Raw genomic sequence first — 27,484 nt, 5'->3', positions numbered from 1 at the left:
TGATCGATTCCACCACAAACAGGAAGGGGAAGACACAGTTTAACAAGCAAGTCATGTAAAAATAGCTCACTCATTTAGTGCATTTCTTTTATTTTACAACAGAAGTTTTTAAACTAAAAAGATGTTCGTCGGGGACGATGAAGACGGAGACTTCCTGTTTCCCTCCGGAGGGTGAGTTTGTTTGCACACATCAAGCTAATGCTGCTGACTGGTGGGCGAGCTAACTAGCTTAGCCACTGTTAGCCATTCTGTCAAGTGTGCCAAATCTCACTCAAAATGTATGCGACTTCATTTGGAGGAAATACCTTTAAGTAAATATCTATAAGGTTTTTTTTTTTTTGCTCCTTGTATAATGTCTCTTAGATTTTCCTTTAACAATGAAGCAAATATTTCAGCTTTAAAATGATTATTTGCTCACATAATTGCTTCAAAAAGATGAAAATGTAAGAAAAATAAAGCTTCCTAAAAGAGGCTTTTAGATGCCGAATTATAAAATGACATTGTACTGCCAAATCTTTATTCAAAGTTAAAATTGTTCACAATAAAGGACGAGATATTGCAGGAAAGCAAAAATGTTATGTGTACCAACTTTACAAGTGTACAAGTCATGGAGTAATTTGTTCAAATCAGATACAATCCAACTTTGATTTCATGTTTCATATGGACTGCAGGAGTTATCACATGCCTGTCGTCATCTGTTGCTGCCCAACACTTTTTATGGCATGCTCAGGTCTGCCATGACATTTGATTTCACATTTCTATCAAAGCCACTTAGCTCATCAGCTCCTGAAAAAAAAACTACACAGATTGTCAGAACAAAGAATAGATCTGATCTGAAGTGTTTTCTTTGTTTATATGCGTTTAATTGCTGAAAATGGAGCTTGTAGTGATGTTGACAAACACATAAGATGCTTCATCAATCCAAACTGTGCTCCTTTTGTTTTGACACTGACTCAGTTACTATTGATACAACTCGACTCTCTGTGACGAGGCATTCAGTTACAGCTTTGCCACATTTTCAGCCTGACCACCATGTGTGATGGCATTGTGTGATAGCAGCAGCAGCAGCGCAGTGTGTGTATGGGCTCATGCAATAAGCAGCCTGTGTAGGGTAACCCTGCTCTGCTCCAGGAGGGAGGGCTGTTATGGCGGCTAATTCCTCTCACATGCTGCCAGTTAGAGGAGTAAGGTGAAGGTCCCTGCCACAGCCCAGAGCGCTCAGTGGAGAAGAAGTCGGAGCTCCTCGGTTTCTTCCCCCTGCTATGCTGTTGAATGTGCCATGTTGGTGTGAGCGCACCGGGGCGGGGGGGGAGACGAGAGCTCAGGGGTAGCCCGGGACGCAGGGCGTTGGAACGTACACTAGAAGGATTTCTACTCACACATGCAAACGGACTCCCCCTCCTCATCCCGGCTCCTTACCTTCAAGGATGAGGAGGGCCTGAAGGCTCTCAACATGGCTGTTCTTGGGGATCCCAGTGATTACCATTGGAGGGAGTTACCGGGGTCAGTACAGTCAGCAGGGCAGATTTCCATGGCTCTTCACAATTTCAAACCACTGAAAAGTTTGCAGAAGTTTTCTAGTCTGGCACATTTTGATGCTAATGATGGAGGAAGTTGATGTAAGAGTGTTAGAGTTTTTTATGGTGTAGTGATAATCAAAGCTCATGCTTTAATTGCTGTTGATAAGACAATTATTATCCAAAAGATTTGATATTTGATTGAAGTCTGCTGTCCCTGGTTCATAAAAAGGACGTGTTGCTTTATTGTCTCTAACTTTTTCAATGCAAATGTTAAGAACCAACATTTTGAGCTTGAAATGGGATCCACTTCCTTGTTGTTCGTTGGAGCTTCACTCGCTGAATCTCGGTGTTTTCCTCAGTGGACGCTGTTTGTCACTAGTCACAAAGGGCTGTCGAGCTAAATCTGAAGCTGCTGTATCTTATCATCAATAAGTTCACCTTAAAGTATTTATTAGAAGTACTTAAATGTATGACTACAGAACCTGTTTGCACTTATAAGATTTATTGTCTGCTATGAAGTTTATTTACAAGATTGTGCCTTCATTTTTCTAGATTTGTAATATCAATAATATCAATCAACGAGAAGCTGCTGTTAGGACAATCTGGTGTGTTGACATTGAAGCAGCGGTGTAAAACTTTGATTATGAGTTCATTTTGGTTCCCCTTGTGGTCAAAAGTTGAACACTTGATTTTGTGGAGATTTTTTGAAGGTGCTAGTTTGTGCCTTTGTCTGGAGAGGTATCGAATAAGAGGAAACTCCTTTTTGATGCTCTCGTCTTAACAAAAATGGTTTTCTGCATGTGTGAGTTAAACTATCTAATTTTGTCTATAAGATCAATGACTGTAGTTTGTAGCATTGTGACGATACCAGACGATTCTAGTAAAAAAATGTGACAATATTTGACCTTTTTCGATGCCACAGAAACAAAAACAGGAGTCAATATTGGGTAATTTCTTGTTTTTTAGTTGCCAAAAAGTACAGACAAACCTCTGCTCTGTCTAAAATGTACAAAAAAAAAAATGTTTGAGTGCATTTCAGACCGTGTGCAGAAAGTTTGATGTTATTTTTGATGGACTTATTCCTCTCCTGCTCACCTGATGATATACTGTAGATGTTGTTGGTTTTTTTTAGCTTTCTCAAGCTTTGGTACTTTTGGATACTATTGACCAATTAAAACAGCAGATATTTTATCATTCTTAAAACATGGTATTGAAAAGTTTGAAAGTATGGAACATTTTGATGACCATATATGATGACATTGACTCCTGTAAACTTTGATTTAGAATCGTTCATACAGCTCAGACTGCCCACAGCTAACAGATTCAGGGGATCTGTAAATAGGCTGAACTTATTAACATACCTACCTACTAATGTGACGTCTTTATCAAAGTAAGCCAGCAGTATGTAACAAGGCAAACATGAATGTACTGAATAAGACAGTAATGTCCACTGTGATCGTCTTGTACTGCACGTACAGCCACGTCTCGTAAAGTCTTTAAAGGATGAGTTCAATAGACATTTTATTACAGACAGTCGGGCAGGAAGAGTGTGTTTTCAGGTAGAGTCCTGATTTTGTCCGTGCTCGATCAGGGTTCATTAGTTGCTGTTTTTCGTTCTTCAGTTGATTCTCTTGTTTTTATCTCCTCGCTGATCACGTCGTGTGTGTGTGTGTGTGTGTGTGTGTGTGTGTGTGTGTGTGTGTGTGTGTGTGTGTGTGTGTGTGTGTGTGTGTGTGTGTGTGTGTGTGTGTGTGTGTGTGTGTGTGTGTGTGTGTGTGTGTGTGTGTGTGTGTGTGTGTGTGTGTGTGTGTGTGTGTGTGTGTGTGTGTGTGTGTGTGTGTGTGTGTGTGTGTGTGTGTGTGTGTGTGTGTGTGTGTGTGTGTGTGTGTGATATGTGTAGTAAAAAAAATCCCCCTGCTTCCTTTTCACTGGCCAACATACCAGTCACCCTGAAACTTTGCTGGGAAACTGTAAACAAAGGCTCTTCAGTCTGCTGTCAATCGCTTCATCACAATCTGAGCCAGTGACGTCCTCCTGCAGAGGCATTGAGAGAAACTGAGAAGATAAACGTCTTCTCCTGATGGTCTGGTTTGCATGTTTAGGTCATACAGATGCATCATCAGGATAGAGTTAAAGATGGTTTCATAACCAGTTTGCTCACTCGTCATGAAGCTACATGACGTCTAAATGAACCCTACCAAGACGGCAAGCTCCTCTTAGTTCAGTTAAAGAGCTTCCAAGGTGAAGAATAGTTTGTTAAAGGGCGCCGACGGCCTAGCGGACAGGTCGCGCCCCATTTATGAAGGATAAAGTCCAAACCTGTGACTTCCCCACTCCTCCTGTCTGGTTTCCTACTCTACCCACTGTCCTAACAATATCATTAATGTTTGAATGGATGTTGTAATGTTTGCTCAGTTGTCACTGCGGTCTGCAAACATCAAATGATTACTCCAAAAAGCTTAACTACTGAGTTAGACCTTTATATAAGGTACAAAGATGTTTTTTGTATTTTGACCACTAAAGGCATTCAAATCAAATATTGGTATTTCCACGCAAAACAACCCATTCTGCAGTTAGTTCTTAAGTTTTGCTCAAGTGATACGAGCTGTTCATTCATTCATCATTGGCTGAATTGGTCATTGTCTACAAACTCTGATAAAAGTAGGCGGCTGCATGCACTTCAACATGCTAGAAAATGAAAGCTGCATGCTTTGTGTGTGATGTAAGCATTTTATTCTTTGTGTAATTCCTTCTGTTTTAACCAATGAAAAGAGTTTGCACAATAAGATGTTAATTCCACAACATGACAGCCTTAGAGGTCTCTGCAGTTATGTTAAAATATTTCTGTCTCAGAATCAGCAATAAGAACGAGTTGCAGAGTTTTCACATATTGGATATGGTGTTAACAAAATGAACCCTGCATCAATGAGCTTTGTGTCAGAACACTTTAGAAGTCATCTCCTTTGGCTCGAGAAAACGTCAAGAAGACGACTTTTAAAAAAAATCACTCTCTGACGTCTTCTACTCGACATCATTGTTGGTTATTCTTCATGAAAAACGGTGGAATTGAATGAAATCAACTCACAGAAAAGCCCTACAGTTCTGTGGACAGAATGCTCATAATGTAGCCCATTGTGACTTTTAAACCTTTAGGGGGATTATTTTGGTGTAAGGAGCTGGTGAAGTTTGGAGCTACAGTATGAGCCGCTTTATGGGAACTAGTCCCTCAGTGCAGCGTCCATATCTTACATCTGATCTGAGGGTGGGCTCCTTTTAGCACCTTTAAGTGCATCCATACAGTGTGGATGATCCATTTCATGGCACACATACCTACAGTATATCTCTGTGATCTTTACACTCATTCTCCTCACAGGGCCAAGCTGGCCTCCTTGTTTGGACTCGACCAGGAAGCCAGTCAGGGGAACGACTCGTTCCAGTACACCGCTCCCAAACAGCCCAGAAAGAGCTCCAACGCAGGTACGGTAACTCGCCGTCAAAACCTGAGAGGTCCGTGGCTTCAAATTGAGCTCAATGATGATGGAGGCTGAACTGATTGAGTCTTTTGTCTGTTTTGCAGCACCACCTGCACAGAAACCAGCTCCACCACCCGGAGCCCCTGCAGTGTTATTCGCCACAGCGGTCCAAGCCTTCAGATAGTGAGCATCTTTTTAATTTTCAAAAGATTACGAGTCTCTTGCATGCCAATATTCTCCCCCCTACAAGAGGCATCCATGCTAAATTTAAAAACATTAAAATACATCTGTTTTAAATAAAAAGTGAAACATCTTTTCTGCCTTTTTTTCCTCCTCTGTGCAGTATTAACGGACAGTATGTGAAGCAAGGCAAGCTGGGAGCAGCCGTACTGGGCAGCCACACAACAAAGGAGGTTTGAACCTTTTATAAAACTGGTCATTTGTTTGAGATTATTGGTGGGGCGGCTTTTGATTGTTCCTTTTCTTTTGCAGTACAAGCTTCTTCTGTACTTGAGCCAACAGAAGCAAGTGACCGCTGCCAAGATTCACGTGGGCTTTATTTTCACGGTGAGTAGAGAAGTAAAGGATGTGGACGAATACACAATGAAATATATCACACTTCACACCGAGACGACTGTGAGCTCTTATGATCCCTACAAACTAGGGCTCGTCCGATAAGGGATTATTGGGTCTGATATCGATATTAAGGAGAGAAAAAATCCCATTCTGATATATTGGATATCTTTCTTAGATCTATCTTCAATGTGTAGAGAAAGAACCCTTGCAGTTATCAAAGACTTGTGGAAAAGATTTATAATGAAGAGAAGATGGTCACTCAACTAGAAAGTAACTGCGCTTTACACTCAGGAGAGTGATAATGCTTGTTGTGATTCCATGTAGCGCCCTCTGCTGGTGGAAAAACTGCTAGTGTATTACAATGAAACTCTAATGAAATGCTTTTTGACTGGTGAATAAATCTAGTACAGTCGGCGTGTATCTGCAATAAAAGTAGCCGATACAGATAGTCACTGGATATGCTAATATCGGCTGGCCGATTAATCGGTCGTCTCTAGTGCAAACACATCCGATCATTTCCACGTCTGATAATCGATGGAACTCAGAGGCTTTCTGAACATTTTTTATAATGTTTTCTAAAAAATCTAGTATAATATTATTCATCTTATTGTGTTTGTTGCCTTTAATGGTCACTATGAAACACTACGAGAGCTACTGGTATTTAATACTCTAGACTAGTAGGATTATTATTCAGTGTCTTTCTAAATAGGAGTTTTATTGTAGTAGTGCAAACATGAACTTCAACATGGTGTCATGATGATTTAATGGTGGTAAAAACATGAACTAATGTCAGTGTTGTATCTATCTTTGGAGTGTGACGTGTTTGACCCAGCAGGGGGCAGCACACCCGATGGAGCACTTAGCATTTAGGGCTGAATTTTTACTGCAGGGTTTGATTAGATGTGGATCTCTCTGACCACTCAGCGGTCACTTTCCATTTTATACAAAATCATCCTCAAAATGAATCTAGAAAAAAAAATGAAATTAGATGACAAGAAAAAGTACTTTTAAAAATAGAGTGGCAGAAGCTCTAAAGTTCACAGTTAGTTTTTGACAGCCTGCAAAGATGAAATATTATGGGATGGCGCCAGGAGCCTATAGGTTAGTGTGTGCGCCCTATGAACGGAGGCTAGAGTTCTCTAAGCGGGCGGCTCTGGTTCAAATCCGACATGTGACCCCTTTCCCTCCTGTCATTCCCCACTCTCTCTCTCTCTCTCTCACACACGATTTCTGACTCTATCCACTGTCCTATCTAAAAATAAAGGTATGAAAAAACACAAATGAACCTTCAAAAAAAAGAGACGTGTGTAAAAACCATGCATTGAGTCCAAGTGTTGTTCTGAAAACTTAAATTGAATTGGAAATGCCTCTGAAGCAGCCTGAAAGGTTGGATCGTTATGCCGTATATTCACTCCATAGACAACTCTGATAGCGTTATTTGATAGCCTCAGAAAAGTCTTCTACAGGCTGTGATGCTTTGACACTATATTCATGTATCCTGACCAGCAGCTTCTTTTGTAGAGCCGTGAAAAAGGACATCAGGAATATTATTTAGAAATGTCTCATATCATAATAGAAAATAATAAAGAAGGGATTCTAGCGGAGAATTAAACGTCAGCCAAATCTGGCAAAATGTTTGCAAAAAGGCAGTTTGTTTGCATCTATTGGCTGAACGAGAACATAGATACATTTTTTTCTTAATTTGTTTTTTGAACTGTAGGGCTTCAGCTAAACTCTGAAACTCTCCCCTCAGACCCCTAATGGCTTGTGTACATAAGTAGTCATAAACACAACAATAAGAAGAATGATTCATGACACGATCAAGTCCTTTAGGAACTAAAACTACAAGATTTTAATTCATACAGCTGCAGAAATAATTAGATCATCATTTAAAAATGATGCACCTCGAGTGCAACTGTTCCTGATCAAGTCCCCTCAGAGTTCCTGACCACATGTTCTTTGTTCTCCTGCAGGTACAGCCAAACAATTACTGCACTTTTTACGACGACCAGAGGCAGAACTGGTCCCTGATGTTTGAGTCGGACAAAGCTTCATCAGACTTTTGCAAAGAGGTGAGAGACAGAGGAGGAGACCTTCCATCAGGTGTCTGCACTATATAAGACACAAACCCTTCACCGGGTTGCATGTGGTGTTTAATGGCTCTTTAATGTTCTCCAGGTTTGTCTGGCTAAAGCCAACAGCGTGGCCTCGTTAGATATTGTGGTGGTTCAGGATCTGAGTCTGGGCGAGGGCCAGGCGGTGGAGAACGGGGACTCACTGGAGGTGGTGTACACAGGCTGGCTCCTGCAGAACCACACCATCGGACAGGTACGGAACTGTCTTAACCATATTCTACGACTTTAATCCTTTGAGTCTCAGCTTCATGTTTGGGGAGCCGTCATGTCGTCCATCTTTTTTATCAGTCTGTGCTTTTTATAACTCATTCAATCTTAAAAATCATTTCAGATGTTTGACTCCAACCAGAACAAGGACAAGCTGCTGAGACTGAAGGTCGGAGCTGGAAAAGTGATCAAAGTGAGTCGAAATAGTGTAAATTCAGCCCTTACATAAAATCATTCAAATGTAGATTTGATGGTTCTGTAAATACACCAAAGTTCAGACCTTCAAAATATACAAAGAAACATTTCAGCGACAGTCTCTGACAGAATCATAGCATCCAAAATCCTACAAGCTTACGTAAGCTGTTGAAACCTCTCACACAGCACTGGAGAGCAGTCTTCCCCTGGCAGCCCTGCAGCGTTTTGCCCCTCCTGAAGTCTTCCAGAGAGCTGGCCAATCAGAAGAAAGTGGGCACATGGGAAGGGGGGGGTCTTAAAGAGACAGCAGCGTAAACGAAGCGTTTCAGGCAGAGGCTGACATCAGGGTTTTTTCTGACTCACGTTTAAGATAAATAAGGAGTTTTTTGAGCTTCTAATCATGTAAAGCTACTAAAATGAGGATAATGTGTGATCTTTGAGTTAACAGGGAAATACACTGATGACTGCTCCAGTGAATTTGCAGGGTGTCCAACTCAACATTTCCGGGGTAGTTTCTTTAACAGACTTTTTTCTGAGCTGATAGTTGAAGAAGTGAAGCGCAGCTTGTGATTCTCATATTCACTGTTCTTTTCTGTGCATCAGGGCTGGGAGGAAGGGATGCTGGGGATGAAGAAATCAGGCCGGCGCCTCATAATCATCCCACCCAACCTCGCTTACGGATCCAAAGGAGTCCCAAACCGCGTCCCGGCTAACAGCACACTTATATTTGAAGCGGAGCCACGGCGGGTAACATGCACTTTAATGTTCACTGCAGCCTTTGCTCATCTGCTCTCGTGTTGAGATGGTTAAATGGGGTCTTTGTTGAATGAGCTCCCCTTCTCACATGACCTCTTCACTCCATGTCACGTTGTGATATCGTGAACTGAACCTTGTTTTGTGCTCTAGGTGAAGTTCGCCAGGGACAACGGCTCTGACCGAGCGAGTGCCTGCTCCAGAGACTCTGCTGCTCCCTCTCTTGCTCCCTCCCTTGCTCCTTCCCCTGCTCCCAGCGTGGAGAACCTGGCCCTAGAGGCCCCAGCACAGACCCCAGCCCCAGGTCCAGGCAGACCAGGGTGAGAGTGAAACCTCAGGATCCCTTGCAGCATTATGTCTTTTCTGTCACTCTTACGACATTGATCTGTCTCTTTGTTTTTCAGGGAGCCACCAGTTCGTGTTAAGTCAAACTCACTCAGTGAACAGCTGGCGGTAAGTGTTTTTATTTTAAACGGCAGACTTTCATATTCTTTCAGTTATTTTGCAGCCTTAATGACACTAGCTTTCTTTACTTTAGAATCCCGACGCCACAAAAGCCAAGTTGATCTCTCGCATGGCAAAGATGGGACAGCCCATGTTGCCTTTCCTGACGGGAGCGGCCGGCCAGCCCGAGTCCAGCGACTCTGAGCTTGAGGTGTGTTCACAGAATCCTAGGAAGGATATTTGTTCTGCAAACGATCAAAATAGGAATCTGCTGATGTTCTTTATTTCTCTTACGTTTGTATGCAACGGCCACAACCAGAGGGGGAATGTATCAGACTTAGCCTGATATAGCGAAAATATATATATTTCTAAGGTCAAGTGAATCCTATCTGCAGTGCTTAAAAAGAAATGTCATTTTTGCATCTTTTTCTTCGCGACATCTTGTCATGTGCTGCTCTGTCACTCCCCACAAGACTCACTCAGGATCAACTGCAGACTTCACAATTTTCAAATTCAGTCAAATTCAGTCATTTTTCAAAATAATAAAACTCCAAATGCATTCATGTCAAACGTGTCACTAGTGAAGGTCAGAATCCACTTTATAAAGCCACAATATACAGTTTATTATTCATCGCAATTTTGGAAACTTAAAGGCAGGGTTGTTAATTTTCTCCAGATAGACTTTTTAAGATTTTGGTCTAAATTGTCTTTAGGTCCTGACGGAAATTAATAACTCATGTGCTCTGAAAAAGGAACGAAGAAAATCCGTCATCTGTATCAGTTGTTAGCATGTAAAACTTCGACCAATGTCTGCCACGAGGTACCAATCTGATGAACCAATCATGAACCTCCCTGTCTCCCTTAAAAACATGCTCTAAAATACAGAAGAACAGAATTTAACCTTTTAATGAGACTCCTGAACTCTGTTCTTTCTCATGAAAAAAAAGCTTTGTATGCGAGGAGCTGCTGTGATTGGAGGCACTGATGTTTCCATCAACTCCACCTGTTGCTTACAGCCATATGTGAATCAAAAATTTATTTGTGGATTTGTTTAGATTTCATTGTTAGATTTCAGTGTTTACAGAGTCGCTGCATCATGCTTTGATCTGCAGGACACCAGCGGCGGCAGAGCGAAGGATCAGCCCACGGCTCCGTCTCCAGTCCCCATCTCCACCTCTGCTGCAGCTCCTGTTCCTGCTGCAGCTCCAGCTCCAGCTCCAACACATGGTGACTGTCTTCAACATATAAACACATTTCCCTTTGTGGATTTTAGTGTGTTTTACAGTTTCTTGGTAAATTCCCAAATCTGATCTTTGTTTCCCCTGCAGCACATCCTCATCCTCTCACCGCTCAGCCTTCTGCCTTACTTCCTGTTATGAGCACTTCTGTGCCGCAGCCCGGGCTGCCAGGCAGCAGCCATGCCTTTCAGGTACCACCTCACCACATTATGTACATTATGTTCATACGGTATGATCAGAAAGTGCATAACTGACACTACTCTGTTGTGTCATAGCCTTACATGTACACTCAGACGTCTGTGGCTCCGTCTCAGCTGCAGCAGGTCAGCCAGGTCTACCCTGCACCAGCGGTCTCATACATGGGTAAGAATGTTACATCAAATTATGATAACAGGCCAGTGTGTATGTTGGTGTGTGTATCGAATAGGGCTGAATGATATATGCTTTAAAGGGGACATATTATGAAAAATCTACTTGTACAGTGTTTCTGAACATATATTTAGGTAACCTGAGTGTCTACTGACCCACAATATGTGAAATAAACCCATCCAGTCCTTTGTTTGTGGTCTGCATAAGTCTTACAACACAGAGAAAAATGCTCTTTTTCAAATGTGCTCTCCTTGTGACATCACAGTGGGATTCTGGTAAAAAAAAATCCCCTCCCCTGATATCTCCACCCATGGACTCCACCCCCAGCCTAGAGCAAAACTTTTGCACAGGTCCGCCATTTTTATTCTCGCTACAGAGGAGTGATGTCTACTGGGAAAACTCAGTGTGGGGTCATTGCATTTAAAGAGACACACACACCAAAACGGAGCGTTCTAAGAGAGCTGGTTTATACAGGGTCACAAACCTCCTCTGGTGGAGGATTTTGACCAAAGCACAGCACAGATGTTTCATTTAGACTGTTTGAAAAGGTGGAGAAGGGGGATTATATGTCCTCTTTAACATGGCAATTGCGACGTGCACATGTGCAATAGTCATGTCGCAGGTTGTGCAATGGCGATCAAGTGACCTGAAGCACGTCATGCTGCCACTTTTCTGTTGTTTGTTGCAAACTTAAAATGCCACTTTTCTCGTTTTCTACGACTTAATATCTACTATAAAAGTCTGATATCACCTTCAGTGGTCACAGAACTGACCGTTGTGCATGTGGAGTCTGTGTTTCCACAGCATGTAAAATGTAGACATGAAGGAGACGCTGATACTGTCGCATACACTCGGGCATGACCCTCGAGGTAGATGCTTATCTTTGCAAAGTGGATTTAATATGAGCGTATTCCCGGTATCAGCAGCATGGACTTGTTAATGCTGTGGCCACATATAGGGATGTTAAAGGAGCGGATTTGCTGCCGATTGCTTACCTGAGATTATGCAAATCAGGCTGAATTGATTGCAAATGACTTCACTGATTAACAATGGAAAGATGGAGAAGAGTTCTGTGTTTAGTGCTTCATTAAAAAAGGAAAGAGTCAGAATAAGAACTGCATACCTCACTCCCCCCATTTCCCCAAACACCTAAGAAACATCTTTTAAAATGATAGATTTTTTTAACCCACCTAATGAGTTAATACACATAAAAAAACACTTAAATATGTTGAAACTAAACAATCTTAAGCCCCCCACCTCATTAGCAAGGTCTTCTTTAGGGGTAGATCTTTTACCCCAGAACTAAGGCAGACCCTGGTTCCTGCCGTCACACAGCACACAGTTCCTCAAAAGGTCCGGGGGAAAGTTCCTGTGGTCGATAAGGGGCTTTACAGTACCTGAGAGTACCGGTCCACAACACAGCTTCAACACAAACTGAGTGTGAATGTGTTTCCTTTCCAGGCTCCAGCGATGTGACTTCATTCCTGATGACAGAGGCGCGACAACACAACACAGAGATCCGCTTATCTGTCGGGAAAGTTGCGGACAAAGTGGATCAACTGACCTCAAAGGTAAAAACCCCTCTGAAGAAGAATATTTTCATAAAGGGACTTTAAACAGGAAGGAGATATTTTCTACTTTACTATCTTTATTTTTAAACAGATAGATGAGCTTCAGAAGCAGGGAAGCCTCTCGCTCGCTGTGCCCAGTATGTCGATGGAAACCTCCATGATCATGCACAACATCCAAAGAATAGTCCAGGTAAGCTCACCCTTCACAAACACTGATCGTCTTGTCATATGCTTTGGTGTTTCTGAACAAGTCTTTAAAGAAATCTCTTTTTTTTGTGTAGGAGAATGAATGTTTAAAAAAGGAGGTGTTTGAGAAAAGCTCCCGCGTTGAGGAGCAGAACCGTAAAATCGGGGAGCTCATCAACGAGAACCAGAGGTGAGTCGAGAAATGTCAAGTAGTCACAATCAGTGCAAACAGAAGGCCAGATCATCAAGTCCTGACATTATCTTTTTACACATATCACCCGCAATTGATCTGATGACGACAGCCGAGCTCCTCCAGAGTTTTCTTCAGTCATGATGTTTTGATTGTGTTCTGACATGTTGTTCTTGATCTGTTCTTTGTCGTTACAGGTGCATGGAGCAGAGTAACCTGCTGCTTGAACAGAGGAACGACTCCCTGAAGTCGTCCAGTGAACAGAACCAGACCAGATTTCTGCAGGCCGAGCAGGACAAGGTGACACTTTGTTCTTTACGGTGTAATGTTTGATTGTTAGTTCACACTGAGACAAACAATATGGTACACTATTAATAATAGTGACAGGCTGCTCTGTCAGTCAGAGGTAGAGATGGGAGGAAGTGACAAAAGTCTCAAGCCTATGCCTCAGGTTTTAAGAAAATCCTAATCTACCGTTCTGAAAATCAAGACAAGTTAAACTCAATTCTAATGAGTTCCCAAAATCCTTCTGATGCACGACAGTTTCCACATTAAAATCCCCTTTAAGACATGTGCTGTTCTTCAAAGTTTCATTTTACACCTTAGCAGTGTGTAAAAGGTTTTTGGTTGTTGCATATTTTGTCCACTAGAGGGCACCAATGTTCTTATCCTTCTCAGCACTGAAGAGGTCTCTTAAAAAATGTTTACCAGTCAGTCATAGAGAAAAGTCAAATATACATGACGTGTTTAAACTTTTGGAAACAATATTTTTACATTTGTAATATCTTTCTGAAAAGAGCAGAAAGGAAAATGGCGGCCTTACTCGTATTTATTCTGACTATACCATCTCTAAAATTGACGGACATTTCACTGTTATGTTTTCTCTTTTCAAAGATCTTATAAGAGACTTATTCTCTATTTCAGTATTTTTAAAATGAGGTTTCTAGGGGTCTCAAAGGATCAAAAAAGGCAAAGCAGACTAGAAAAGGAAGTACTGTTGTTATAACCCATGTCTCCAAAACTCTTACAGAAACATGAGAAAGCTTTATTCTGGGTTTTTACCAATCAGCAACATCCTCTGTTGAAAAATGAAGCCGATGTGTGAGTGCAACATCCTGCAGTTTGTTGAGTGTCCACTAGAGGCCGGCTGCAGAAGCACAGGAAGTCACATACACACACCGTTCAAAAAGCCTGTTTTTACAGAATAAATGAACATGTTCACAGCCTGGTTGAAAGAACAAAAAATGTCTGATCATGTCTTGATCTGCACACACTGTACAGAGGGAGAACTTTTAATGACTCATCCTTTTAGATTTAATGAAAGATAAGTGTTATTCACATTAAGGCACCGTGCTGACCTGACTGACAGGTGGGCGTGATGTAACAGTTTGTCAAGAAGTTTAAAACCCTCCTCAGCTCTCAGCCTGTCGTTAAGTAGACTCAAAGTTAGACTGAGACAGGATTTCCAGCATGGCGTCCGCCATCGAGCCCCCTGCAGTAACAAGTTGGTGACATCACTCAGGCTTCGTCCAATAGTATTTACAGTCTATGGCTTTGACAGCTTTGAATTCAGTGGTCATTATTGTTTTGGAGAAGAGGAGACGTCGGCTTTACTCACTGCTTACTGACCCGTTTAAATCAGCAGGTTTCTGTGTTTCTGAAGGGTCATTCTTGATGCAGTTACTCGTGTAATGTTTTTGTAGGACGCGGTGAAATGGCCTCAAATCAATATCACGATTAGTTGAACATTTGACCTCGATTACGATCAATGGACGATTATTTTGTTTTTGTTTTTTGCCCTCATAGTTCACTGACATGCTCTCTACTGTGAATATGATCAACTAGTAAAGCTGGGAGATTTGTTCTAATGAAAGAGTTCATATCTGATGAACTATTTTGTGGTTATTTATTGAATATTTCAAACTGAGATCAAAGAATCGCTTGAAATGAAAACGACACATTTTACTTTTAAAGTAGAAATGACCTTCTCTAAAACAGTAGAAAATAAGGTTCTTATAAACAGTTTTTCTGCAGTGTTTACATTTTTTTCAGCGTCGTCTTCCCTAAAGACAAAATTTGTCCAAACGATGGACATTGCTTCCATGTCAGGGATTGGACGTCTCGTGATTCTGCCCTGAAAATGATCAAAATAATGCTTTTTTTGCTTTTACTCACTTCAGCAGCAAAAAACGGATTTTCCTGAGTCTTAATTTGGCCCAAATAACATCCTGATGCAGATTCGTAAAAAGTCAAGTTGTTTCCCCTTATTTGGTAGGACAGTGAACAGAGAGAGAGAGAGAGAGAGAGAGAGAGAGAGGGATAACATGCAGGAAAGGAGCCACAGGCCAGACTTGAACCCAGGCCATGCGCTTGGAGTATAGCCTCCATACATGGGGTGCTACATAACCGCTAGGCCATCAGCGCCCCAACAACTTTTAAAATGTTTGATTTGTGAAGGTCTGATCGATCATTTCTCAGGGAATCTAAACTCTTGATTGATTGGCTTTTGTGAAACAGATTGAATCTGAATTGTTTGGTCTATAATGGATTGCTAGCTGCACTTTGATACAGATATCTGTATACAAAGACAGTCTTCATAGGTAGTAAGAGAGGCGTGACGGTTTCAGCGGAGCCAGTGGGAAGGTGCAGTGCTGTGTGTGTGTTCACGTCTGACTGTGTGTGTGTATGTGGAGCTTCTGCAACACCAAAATGAAATGTGAATTCACAGAATGGGACGCCAATATTACGCCATCACAGAATAATTATGAACGAAGAAAGACATGCTGACAGCTGAGCTTAGTTAAAGCACGGTCTGAAACCAGAACACTTCCCATGCTAAGATCCCAGACCCTCGTGTGCAGCTTCTACATTTTTATGTAGGATCTGTAAACAGAGATTAGGTTGATATTAATGTAATCTCTGTTCCCTGATATAAATCTGTCACCTCACTCTTTGCAAACTGCTCTCTGCTTCTTTTGAGAAAAATCTAGCATTTACTGATTTCTCTTCCCAGCATGCACTGCCTCAGGACCTGGGCTCCGGCCAGGTGAGCCTGTTTCTCTGTGTACCGCCAACAGAGTGGGGTCAAATAGTAGCTGCAAAATAAAGGGGGGGAAATAAAGTGTGATGATAATTAGAAAGTGCTCCAAAGGTTATTCTTCCAAATCAACTTCTAACAAAGAAAACACAATTTGATGCTAAATCTGTCATTAATTTAGGATTAAAAATCTACTCTATTTACCACAAATACTCCATGAACTGTGTCCATTTAAAGAGAGCACAATAGATACATACATGAGACCATAAAAAGGTTACAATCTCTGCAGATATTGACACAAATCTGCATAAAATATGAAGTATGGTTTTGAACTACTGTTTGACCCTCTGCTCCTGAAATCATCCCGTTTACAGCCATACTCCATTTACAGTTTGACTAACTTTCTGTGTCTTCTTTTTCCCTTCTGTCTGTTTTTTTCCCATCATTCATCTCTCATCATTTTCCTCCCACAGGATCACGCTGCTCACACCACTGTAGCCACTCATCCAGGATGTCAGTCCGTCCTTCCACTGTCTTATGTGTGGCCTGGGTTTGAAGTTTACTCTCGACAGACACTGGTTACATCCTTTCCCCTCCCTCCTCTCTCCCCCTCCCCCATCTTCCATCAGGTTCGTCTGACGGAGGATCTGGCTTCGTCCGCGGCCCGGCTGTCTCAGCTGCAGCTGGACGCTTCAGCTCACCAGCAGAAGGTTCTTGAGCTGCAGGGCAAACTGAGCTCAGCGCTGCAGGACAGTGAGAGTCAGAACCAACGCAGCTCCGCCCTGGAAGCACAGCTGGAAGGTTTGTGTGGATGTTGTTTTTTTATCATTTTTGTGAAATGCAAGAGAATTATTATTACAATTTAAATGTTGGCATTTCCTCTCCTTAAAACACATGTCAGTTCTTAGATGTAGAGCCAGACCGATTCATCAGTCGATAATATCCACTGATATTAGCATTTCCTGTGACTATCGATATCAGCTAACTTTATTGTAGATATTACTAGATTTATTCACCAAATCATTTTAGTATTATTCTACTACACCAGCAGTTCTCTTTCACCAGCAGAGGGCGCTATATTGATTACAACAAGCATGGTAATCTTAACAAAGCGTGTTAATATGTTTCAGAGCTGAAGGAGGCAGCAGAGAGGGCTCAGGCTCAGTACCGCTCAGAGAAGCAGAGACGCAAAGAGATGGAGCTCAGACTCAACAACATGGAGGAGGAAATCCAGGACCTGAAGGCCGACAAAGAGAGCCTAGAACGAGTGAGCACATGTCATGTTTTTGTCTTTCTGTCAGTGCAAGAGGATGAAATGTAAGCTTTCCCTTTAACATCACAGTGAACACTATACATTATGAAAGAATGTAAGAGTTAGTGGAGTAAATGCTGACAGACAGGTGGTGTCTCTCCCTTTAAGAATCTGTTGGACAGGAAGAAGAAGTGGCAGGATGAGCGTCAGCATCGGGATGAGGAGGTGGAGGAGCTCCGCAGGAGCAGCCAGCAGGAGGTGGACAACCTCCGAGCTCAACTCCGCAAGGCCCGGACCAACACTGACAGCGCTGCATCTGAACAGGTTAAATGAAAAAAAACAGATCAGTCAAATGATTCATGTTATGAGCATGAATGATAATGTTTCATCCTTAACAAAAAGCAGGAACTCTTAACAGTGTCCTCTCAGAGTCTCCTGACATATCCTCTCATTGAGCTGATCAACACTTGTGTTGCAGTTGTCTCAGCTGCAGGCAGACCTGGAGGACGAGTGGAAGAAGAGGTGTGAGCAGATGTTGGCCTCTGCTAGAGAGCAGCACAGCAGAGAGTCGACTGAACTGACTGAGCAGAGAGATTCTGTGCAGGACAAGCTGACACAGCTCCAGGAGAAGGTACACAAGCAAGCCACCTTAACACACAAATACACACTGTTCAGTTCATTTATTGAAGGATTGAAAATGAATCAAAGATAGCTGCATGTAGTGTGATATAAGCATGACTCGTGGTTACTTTATTTTTTGACTCTCATCAGTTCACGGTTCTGAAGCAGTCGAGAGATTCGGAGGGAGAGAGTTTGCCTCCACAGTGCGGGCAGACTGAGGAGCTACAGGCCCTGCAGGACAAAGTAAGACACATGACTGGTTGTCTGTCAGCCTCTACTTAGAAAATGTATTCATAGAGATGTCTCCATACTCAAGTAAATAATGTGTTTGTGTGCTTTCTGTGTTTTTTTGTTATTACACCCCACTGTCTTCACACACCATCCTCTGTATGTCATCGTCTTTCAGTACACCGCTCTGGAGCAGCAGGGAGTCTCTGTCCAGGAGAAACTGGAGAAGAGAGTTGCTGAACTGGAGAATAAACTGGGAGAGCAGGAGGGTTCAGGAGACACTGCAGCAGAGGTGAGGAGTCAAACATGAGAAACACACACTTATTGTAAGATGACTATTGAATCTACTGCCAACAATCTTTGTCTTCCACTTTAGACCATTATACTGAAAAAGCTGCTCCATTTTAATTTCCTCACTGAAGAACTTCAGCCATTTTTCTAATCCTCTACACATGTTGAACTATAAAAGACTTATTCTCTTATTACTCCTGAGGTAAAGACATGACGTGGGAGTGGCAGATGATATATAAGATACTTAAATTACAGTATTTGCCTTTATATCAGTGCTACATGTAGTTTGACTGAGTCTCAATAGAAGTGTTGTGATACAGGCTGAAAAAGATGTATATCTATATATGTCAAAATTCTGACACAAAGTTAAAACAAAGTAGTGGTCTCCAATTGTGAACATACTGCATGCACATTTCAACTTAATGAGGACAGCTTCAGTAAGTGCTGTATTTAAAAGATGAAGAGTTTTCACTTTTCACCACCAAAAACAAACAGAAAATTAAATCTGTGTGTGTGTGTGTGTGTGTGTGTGTGTGTGTGTGTGTGTGTCTGTGTGTGTGTGTGTGTGTGTGTGTGTGTGAGTGTGTCTGTGTGTGTGTGTGTGTGTGTGTGAGTGAGTGTGTGTGTGTGTGTGTGTGTGTGTGTGTGTGTGTGTCTGTGTGTGTGCGTGTGCGTGTGCGTGTGTGTGTGTGCGTGTGTGCGTGTGTGTGTGTGTCTGTGTGTGTGTGTGTGTGTGTGTGTCTGCAGGTGAAGCGTGTGATGAACGGAGTGTTTCACTCTCTGAGAGCAGAGTTTGATGTCAGTGAGTCTTACAGCGGTCAGGCGGTGCTCGGGGTGATTGTCACTACCATTAAGGTAAGTTCACTTTGTAGTGAAAAGCTGAAGAAGACGTCTGTCTGTAGCTGTGTCATCTTTAACATGGACTGAAGTCATGTGACTTTACAAACATACAGAGTTATGTTCATGGTTGGATGAAGTAACATTTCTTGTATCTAAAACAAAGACAGTGAACTCCTGGAGTATTGGGACACTGACATCCTTTTGTTTTTTGTTGGTTCTGTACTCCACCATGATGGACTTGAATTAAAACAACCAGTTTGTGCTAAAGGATCAGACAGTCAGCTTTAAATTGACGGTATTAAAGATTTAATGGTTATACTTTGCGTTAAGCAATTTCAACTTCCATGGACGGGACAATAACACAGCTAAGATACGTTGTCTATCATCAGTCCATATCGCAGCAAACACATATAACATGAAGCAGAAAGAAGTATGGATTCTAAACAAAAAAGAAACTGGAGAGGAGGCGTCTCGTCAATGTGATGTCTGTGAGCCACAGGGAGAACGTGAAACCACATGGATGAAAGTGAAGCAGCCAACATGGCCGACAAAAAGCAGCAGATTCAGATCAGAGAGACGTTCTCCATCCAATCACATTGTAATGTCCTCCAGTATAAGAGCTGAGCCTCAGGTAGCTTTGCAGCCTTACCTGTGTGCAGTCAGGACATTTCAGAGCCCGGACATTTCACCTTTTAATTGAGTGAAGAAAATGAATCACTTCCTCTACATTTACCCGTCTCTTTTTTCTAGTATCTGTACTTCTGCTTGATAAAGATCGTGTGTGTACTCTGCTGCCACGTTTTGGTTCTTCCGTTATTAAAAGTGGTTCACGCGTTGTGTTCAACACTCTTGCTTTCTCATTTTTTTTAAACTGAAAATGTAATACAGTTGTACAGAACCAAAATCACAAAACGGGTTAAAGTTTGTCACTGTCCAAATATTCATAGAGCCGACTATGACTAGTTGTGTAAACGCATGAAGCATTTGTTACCTACTTTAAGTTTTCTTAGCTTTTTCAATTGAATCAACAAATGTATTTTTTGTGCAGAATGTAACCCTGCAGCTGCTCAGTGGAACAGACAGACCGTCACAGAAACCGATTAAGAGTGAAGAGGAAGCAGAGAAGGAGGAAGAAAGTGAAGATGTGAGACAAAGAGAGGAGACGTGTCAGCAGCACGTCCATGTGAATGGAGAGAGAGAAGAGAAGGAGGAGGAAGACGAGCATGAGGATGATTCTAACAGAGTGGGCGAGACTGTGAAGGATCAGGAAGTATCAACAGAGAAGCAGGCAGAGGCAGCAAGTGAGTCAAAGACACAGGCAGAGACTTTAGAGAAAACTGATCCCAACCCAGCTTCAGCCGCTGAACCCAAACAACCAGAGACACCAGCAGCAGCAGCAGCAGAGTCTACAGTACAAGAGGAGCAGGTGGAGCTCTCTTTTCCAGAAACCTCTACAGAGGAAAAAGACACCAACAGGTCTGCAGAGTCACAAGACGAACCTGAAGAGAGACCTCCACCTGCAGACCGACAGGAAAGTGTGTCAGAAGTAAAAGCTGCAGCGAGCAGCGACATGAAGCAGGAGTGTGTGGAGGACAGAGAGCACGAAGGAGAAATACAAGCTGACTCTCAGAAAGCTTTTTCACCCCCGGTTAACCCCCCTCCACCCCCGAACGCCCTTCAAAAGAGCTCAGGAGAAGACGTGAGGTGAGTCCTGCAGCTGTCAGTAAAACCTCCAAAATGTTCAAGCCCCCAGCCTCCAGTGATTCCAGTGAATCACCGGTGTGATGGAGGTGATGCAGACTAACACACTGCAGGGAGGTAACCTTTCAACTACAGGAGATTTATTTATAGATTATTAAAGGGGAAGCATCTGGTCTAAAGAAGACTATATCTGTAAAAGAATAAGAAAGTAAAAAGGAAATATTCTGGTGTATATATTTAAAAAAGATACAAAAAGGAGGAAACATGATCAAATAGGGAAAGTATTTTCATTTATTTTTCAACTTTATTTGTCCAATTCTTTCTATTTTAAATCATATCAAATGAATAATTAAAAAAAAATCTGGATCAATTGCTGAATATCAGTCGTTAATTGCAATCGATCACAGTTTTTATCACGCATAAAAAATTGAATTATTTTGCATTTCAAATCTGTTTTTAAGTCCATATGCACGATGTAAAGCAATTCTTACCAGTGTCTTGATTTTGCAATTAAATATTTGTAAATAAATGTACTTCATGACCTTGACTTTTAGATTTATTTTGTAAATAAATGCTGCACTGCTACAGCAGTGTGGTGTGACATCATGACTTCTTCTACAAAGTCTAACACTGTTATAAGAAGTGTGCATGTAAATGGACTTGAGCTTGTTTAGTACTACTCTTCTTTTACTCTGCAGGCCACACCTACATTTGAATGTATTTGTTTAATAGGGACGATGCAGTTTAACATATTTTCAACACAGAGCATGTAACTGATGTGCTGCACACAGAGTTTATACTATTGCTTATTTACAACTCTTGTCCCTAGTTGGGCCTTCAGGTAAACTGTAAAAATGTACAACATTCAATCACATGATAAAACCCCAGGAGGAAACAATACATATACAACAATATGACAATAGAAAATCCTGAAAAAATAAAATGAAACTGACAGATTTAAGATATTCTATCCACACACTGATGGCAGAGGCTGCTGTGTAAAGTGTCCATCAGTTTTAAATAATCCATTCATACACATTTACATGCCGTGAACAAAGCAGCAAAGCAACTTGGGGTTAAGAGTCTTGCCCAAGGAGGACACTGCGGACATGTGGCTGCAGGAGCTGGAGATCGAACCCTCAACCTTGTGGTTGAGAGATGACCGACTCTACCAACTGAGTCACAGCCAACCCAAGTACAACATGAGTCACTGAAGTCCTACTGTATCATCCCCGGTTAATGGGACAGCATTTGCACTTTTCAGGAGGTCCAGTTTAGTTGCTTTCTCTGTGTCAGTACTGTGAACCAGTCATAGAGTCAAATAAGACAGCTCAGTGGTATCCTTATATTTTTTACTGCAGGAGCAGGATGATGCTTCAGTGACTTAAAGATGGTTCCCCTAAAGGGACAAAATAGAACATCATTGATGGAATTACAAAGAAATGACCACGTTCATTTTGGACTTTAATTGCATCTCTTGTAGTATGTAGATTCAGCCACCAGGGGGCTCTCAATTAATCCAACAATAACAAAAGATAAGGTTGATGCTGGCGGGGAATTATGGGAGTTCTTTCTCCTAGTGTCTGTCATGGCGGCCGCCTCGACAAGACACGTCCCGTTACAACCATAAACTCACATTGTAATACAATTCTACATATTGTACGTTTAAATCTATAAAATGAAATATATTCATATCTTCAAATACGTAAATAGAGATATACTGTACATGTGACCGGGGAGAGTCTGACAACATGTGCCAGTATTACTAACATGTTTATTTCATGTAACGTGACCACAGATGTAACATATTTGTGCCGCTGTCTCTAAAAATGAATGCATGTTTCCCTTCAAACTAACCACCTCTATGAACTGCTGTTTCCTGCTGCTTTCTGCCTCTTCTTCCTCTTCTCCCCTGCCCCCTGTCCCGCCCACCACTCTGCCCCCAACTCTTTTATTTCTGCTATTCTCTCAGTCTGACTGGGGGAATGGGTGAGGAAAATGGAGAGGAGCCATTTTTCCAGAACACAAATCCTGCAAAACCCCCCGCAGCTCCCAGTGAGGAGGAAGAGGAGGATGAGATGGTGAGAACAGATCTGTAGGGTGAAAGCTCTGAGGTTTAGTCCAGCACTCTGCATCCCTTCCCCTTGTGTTTTGTTTCAGTGTTGAGTCTGTCTTTTTGCTAAATATTCAGTAAAAAAGAATGTATCGGCTAAATCTCTAAATAAAAGTTAAAAGGACACATTCATGTTATTTCTCTGCTGTCCCTCCAGAGTCTGAAGGGCCGCCCACCCCCCGCCCCTCTGTTTGGTGATGATGAGGAGGAGGATGATGATCTAGACTGGCTGAACTGAGCTGTAGCCAGGATAAAAACAAAGTCTGCGTCTTCATTTCCAGCATATATAAAAAGGCGCATGGTTCCTTCTGCAGCTGTGTCTGCCCTGTGGGAGCAGTGAAGATGACAGGGGCGGCCTCTGCGGCTGGATCTGATTGGACGGAGCGGATCCGAGCGCCCTCCTCTTCGTCTAAGAGTCGTCCTGCTGACTGACAGCTGCTGTCTGTTGAGAACAAAGCTGCTGCTCCAGACTCTGATTGTGGTTCAAATCCCAAGCCTGTAATTCACAGAAGAATCAAAACCACTTCATTTCATTTGTCATGTGTTGATGATGCAGTTTAATTCATGTTTCTACATGGCACTGTAGCAGATTAGTTTGTCCAATCAGCAGTAATCCTGTCGTCTGTTTTCTTTTTTTAGACTGTAAACCATGAAATGGTTTTGATTATTAGCTCGCTGCTTTAGAAATAGAACTTTTAATAAAGTTTTTGCTAACCTGAAATTCATTCCAGAAAAATAAAAGAGGTGAAAATGTGTCCTCTATCTCTGTGAGTGGTTGAATGTGTTTGTCTGAAGTGAGTGATCATTCACTTTTATATCAGATGTTTTTAGAAACAAAGAAGCTTCTCAAGCATTAAATGTCTTTACATTGAATTTGAATGTTTTGTCTGTTTTTGAGTATCAGTGTATTTGTTTTATCTCCCAATGTAAACATTAGTAAATAACATTTTGTTAATGTTTAGTTTTTAAATATCAAAACAACAGAGCCATTCAAGAGACTTTTACTTTGATCATTAACAATGAAAAGCATTCAAACTTCACCTGTAAGAAACAGGAAATAAAGCAGGTGTTCAGCATTATTTACTCATTTTTAAGATTCTTTTTTCTTTTTTCTTACTGGTCTAAATGAGCCTCCACACCAACAAACTGCCTCTCATACTAGTTTCACATTTTCTCCATCAGCTTTGTTTGACATCCTGCAATGAAGACAAGAAGAAAACACTTTGTTCCTGTTTGTTTCTTCAGGATGTAAAACACCAGTTTGTTCAAACATCAGATCAGTAAACTCTGTTCAATCAATCCATTAACTTTTGATTTAAGACTGCTTGATCAGAATCTCAGCTATGAAAAAGAAAAGAATAACAATCTCATTGATTTCATACTTCAGAGTACATTTTTAATCAATTTAAGTTTAAACAACAAAATTCATTCTGCAAAAAGAAATCATTCTATACATTTAATTTGAAATGTTTCTAAATAAAATGTACAAAGTGGTGAAAACATAACATCTACATGAAAGAAAAGGCCTGGTGCTTTCTCTCTTAAGACCCTTTAATTAGAACAAAAACAATCAGTACTCATTGTAAACACATTTAAAGTGAAGAAAAGTTGAAATGTTCATGCAGAGAAAACGTCAGTTCAGCTGAACAAAAATCCTCATGAGCAGTAAAGCCTCTGTGACTAAACAGAAACAGCTAAAGAGAGTTATTTAAAGAGACTCAAACATTTACAGAACAAGTGAGAAGATGTCAAAGTACTGCCCATAAAGTTTGATTGACAGGTGAACAATGTAACCACAATCAGCTCTCAGCAACAAACATGAATAATGATCAAGTTGAAGGATTAAAGTTTAACCTACTGTTCCTTTAAATGACTTCTGTCTATTTCAGTTTACACAACTCAGCACTAGATCCAGAATCAGTCCAAAGTCCAGCATGTAGAGGCTGAGTGAATGTGGTCTGGACTCTGTGGAGGAGAGTCATGGTTTCAGAGATGCTGTAGAAGGACAGAATACCTGCTCTGTGATCCAGGTACACTCCTACTCTGGAGGACTGAGGACCTGAGACAGGAGTGTTGACACTGTTGTAATAAAAGTTATAACTGTTGTTGTTACAATCTAACGCCCAAGATTTGTCATTGCCTCCCAATTCACTTTCTTTCCAGCCGCCTGTTCTGCTGATATTCTTGTATGCGACTGCTACAAAAACTCTTCCTCCCCTCTTCAGTTCCCAGTAACAACGTCCAGTCAGACTCTCTGGACTCAGGACCTGACACAATACAGTGAATCTGTCTGGGTGACTAGAATAAGACTGTTGTTGACCCGTGTTTGTTACTTTTCTGTTTCCATCAGATAATAACAGATATGTGTTTGCTGTGTTTGGATCCAGTGTGATGTCACATGAATATTGTAAGAAGTCAGCTCTGGTCATGTTCTCTGGTTGTGACAGTAAAACATCCACTTCAGTCACTCTCTGTGAGATGTTTGTCCATTTCTCTCTCAGGACGTCCTCTAGTTTATCTCTGACTTCTGACACAGCTGCTGTCACATCCTCAAAGAACCTCAGAGGACGGATATTGATGCTGGATGAGTGTGTAGATTCACAGAGTGGTGACAGTGAGGGGTAGTCATGTAGAAACTGGTTGTGGTCCTGTGTGTGTGAGAGCTTCTCCAGTTCAGCGTCTCTCCTCTTCAGCTCAGTGATCTCCTGCTCCAGCTTCTCCTGAAGCTCTCTGACTCGACTCACTTCAGTTTGCTGCTGGGATCTGACCTGCTGCTTCACATCAGAGCGTCTTTTCTCCATGAGACGGATCATCTCTGTGAAGATCTTCTCACTGCCCTCCACTGCTTTATCAGCGGAGCCATTGATATCCTCCACCTCCTGTTGAAGCAGCTTCACATCTTTTTCTCTGTCCTGGATTCTCTGCTGGATGTTTTGTCGACTCACCTCCAGCTCTCTCTGCTTCTCGGTCCTCTCTGCTGCAGCTGAGACTGTGTCGTGGCCTTTATGTTCATCCACAGAGCAGAGATAACAGATAGACTGCTGATCAGTACGACAGAACATCTTCATCACCTCATCATGACGAGAGCAGACGTTCTCCTGGAGCTTCTTGGAGGGCTCCACCAGCTTGTGTTTTTTAAATGTTGTTGATTTGTAATGAGGCTGCAGGTGTTTCTCACAGAAAGAAGCCAGACAGTGTAGGCAGGACTTACAGGCTTTCAGTTTTCTCTCAGTGCAGACATCACAGGCCACATCTTCAGGTCCAGCATAGCAGTGATCAGCAGGAGCAGCTTGGAGTCCAGTCTTCTTCAGCTCCTCCACTAAAACTGCTAACATGGTGTTTTTCAACAGGACAGGCCTCACTGGGAAGGTCTGCCTACACTGAGGGCAGCTGTAGATTTTCTTCTCCTCCTCTTTATCCCAGTGGGTTTTAATACAGTTCATACAGTAGCTGTGTCCACAGGAAACAGCCACCGGATCCTTCAGTAGATCCAGACAGATCGAACAAGAGAAGGTTTCCCGGTCCAGCTGAACTCCTTTCTGCGCCATTTCTCCTCTCAGTGACAACAACTGTCTGAGTTTCACTTCCTGAGAACTGAAACTATTTCACCACTGATCTACAAATCATGTGTTAGTGCTTCAGCTCATGTTGGTTACACTCATCTGTAAACTGTAGATCTAAAGGGGAGGGAACCAGGAAATACTGGGTCAGAGTGGAGCTGGCTGTGTTTGAGAGCAGACAGGAGAGGGAGGGGTTATCAAGCTCTTTGAACCAGGAAGAGGAGCAGCACTGTGAATCTTTAACTTTGTTTCCTCATTCCTCGTACATTTAATGGTCTTGTTTTCCTTCTTCTTATTGCTGGACATCAATTAAAAAAGTAGCTTGGCATGCGTTCTTGTTAAACTGTCAGCAGCAGTAGTCATGAAGTCATTTTTTTATGATGAGAGGAAATGTTTTTAGACATCACTTTGGTTAGAGCATCAGAGTGGTGCATTTAAATATTTCCTCTGAAAAGTAAAGATTGTTTATTTCAAACCATCTACTATATATTTGAAGTGTAGTGTGTTCAGCACAGATGTAAATTAATGAAAACATTTTCCTCTTTCTCTGCAGAAAAAAACCCTCTCCTCCTTAGACATGTCTGCTCATCTGGAAACAGGAAAACAAGACGATCAAGTCGTTACATGTTCATGAGGGATGATCATGACTCAAACACAAACCTGTCATTACTGCTGTGTAAACATGTAGCAACCAAGAATTCAAGGAAGTTAATAAATGTTATTATAGATTTCTTGCTCTGACTCATATTTGAGTTCAGAATAAACAATACAGGTGACAGCACACACCCTTGTGGAGAAGCAGTAGAAGTGCACTTTAGGTCAGGCAGGGTCCCATTTACCCAGACTCTCTGTGTCCTACTGGTAAGAAGAGGAGAATCCAGCCCACCAGATTTTTACTCAAGGCAAACTGTTCAAAGCGCCTCCTGGTTAAGATAGGAGGCTGGATTGTGTTAAAGGCAGAGGAGAAGTTCACATGGTGTCTTT

At 41.8% G+C, this 27,484-nt stretch overlaps 2 protein-coding genes across 3 annotated transcripts; one reads left to right on the top strand and one right to left on the bottom strand.

Annotated features, from left to right (window-relative positions):
• Positions 1–23,695, top strand: fkbp15b (FKBP prolyl isomerase family member 15b). 2 transcript variants are annotated; one of them, XM_061037424.1, is made up of 30 exons: positions 1–171; positions 4,894–4,997; positions 5,098–5,176; positions 5,337–5,406; positions 5,486–5,560; positions 7,543–7,641; positions 7,748–7,897; positions 8,036–8,104; positions 8,710–8,853; positions 9,013–9,179; positions 9,264–9,312; positions 9,398–9,514; positions 10,416–10,530; positions 10,632–10,732; positions 10,817–10,904; positions 12,372–12,481; positions 12,573–12,671; positions 12,763–12,857; positions 13,055–13,157; positions 15,871–15,903; positions 16,524–16,695; positions 17,025–17,161; positions 17,315–17,470; positions 17,625–17,777; positions 17,918–18,010; positions 18,174–18,287; positions 19,034–19,141; positions 20,175–20,830; positions 22,800–22,908; positions 23,098–23,695. In XM_061037424.1, the coding sequence occupies exons 1-30, from the start codon at positions 122–124 to the stop codon at positions 23,176–23,178; spliced, it is 3,696 nt and encodes a 1,231-aa protein (XP_060893407.1). In that variant the 5' UTR covers positions 1–121; the 3' UTR covers positions 23,179–23,695. The 2 variants fall into 2 exon arrangements, with proteins under 2 accessions (XP_060893407.1, XP_060893408.1); XM_061037425.1 differs by lacking the exon at positions 15,871–15,903.
• A 466-nt stretch (positions 23,696–24,161) lies between these two features.
• LOC132973814 (tripartite motif-containing protein 16-like) lies at positions 24,162–26,535 on the bottom strand. The gene has a single exon (XM_061037426.1). It carries the CDS (start codon positions 26,486–26,488, stop codon positions 24,821–24,823), a length of 1,668 nt encoding a protein of 555 aa, XP_060893409.1. The 5' UTR covers positions 26,489–26,535; the 3' UTR covers positions 24,162–24,820.
• Between the last annotated feature and the right edge of the window lie 949 nt (positions 26,536–27,484).

This window comes from Labrus mixtus, chromosome 5 (genome assembly GCF_963584025.1).
Source record: "Labrus mixtus chromosome 5, fLabMix1.1, whole genome shotgun sequence".
NCBI classification, from domain to species: domain Eukaryota; kingdom Metazoa; phylum Chordata; class Actinopteri; order Labriformes; family Labridae; genus Labrus; species Labrus mixtus.
Note: the sequence above shows the minus strand (reverse complement) of the source record. Positions and strands in the feature narration are given on the sequence as shown.

Coding starts and splice junctions, on each gene's coding strand:
- fkbp15b (XM_061037424.1), top strand. CDS start 122: ATGTTCGTCGGGGACGATGAAGACGGAGACTTCCTGTTTCCCTCCGGA. Junction 9,313..9,397: donor CACTCAGTGAACAGCTGGCG/GTAAGTGTTTTT, acceptor TCTTTACTTTAG/AATCCCGACGCCACAAAAGC. Junction 17,778..17,917: donor TGACACAGCTCCAGGAGAAG/GTACACAAGCAA, acceptor GACTCTCATCAG/TTCACGGTTCTGAAGCAGTC.
- LOC132973814 (XM_061037426.1), bottom strand. CDS start 26,488: ATGGCGCAGAAAGGAGTTCAGCTGGACCGGGAAACCTTCTCTTGTTCG.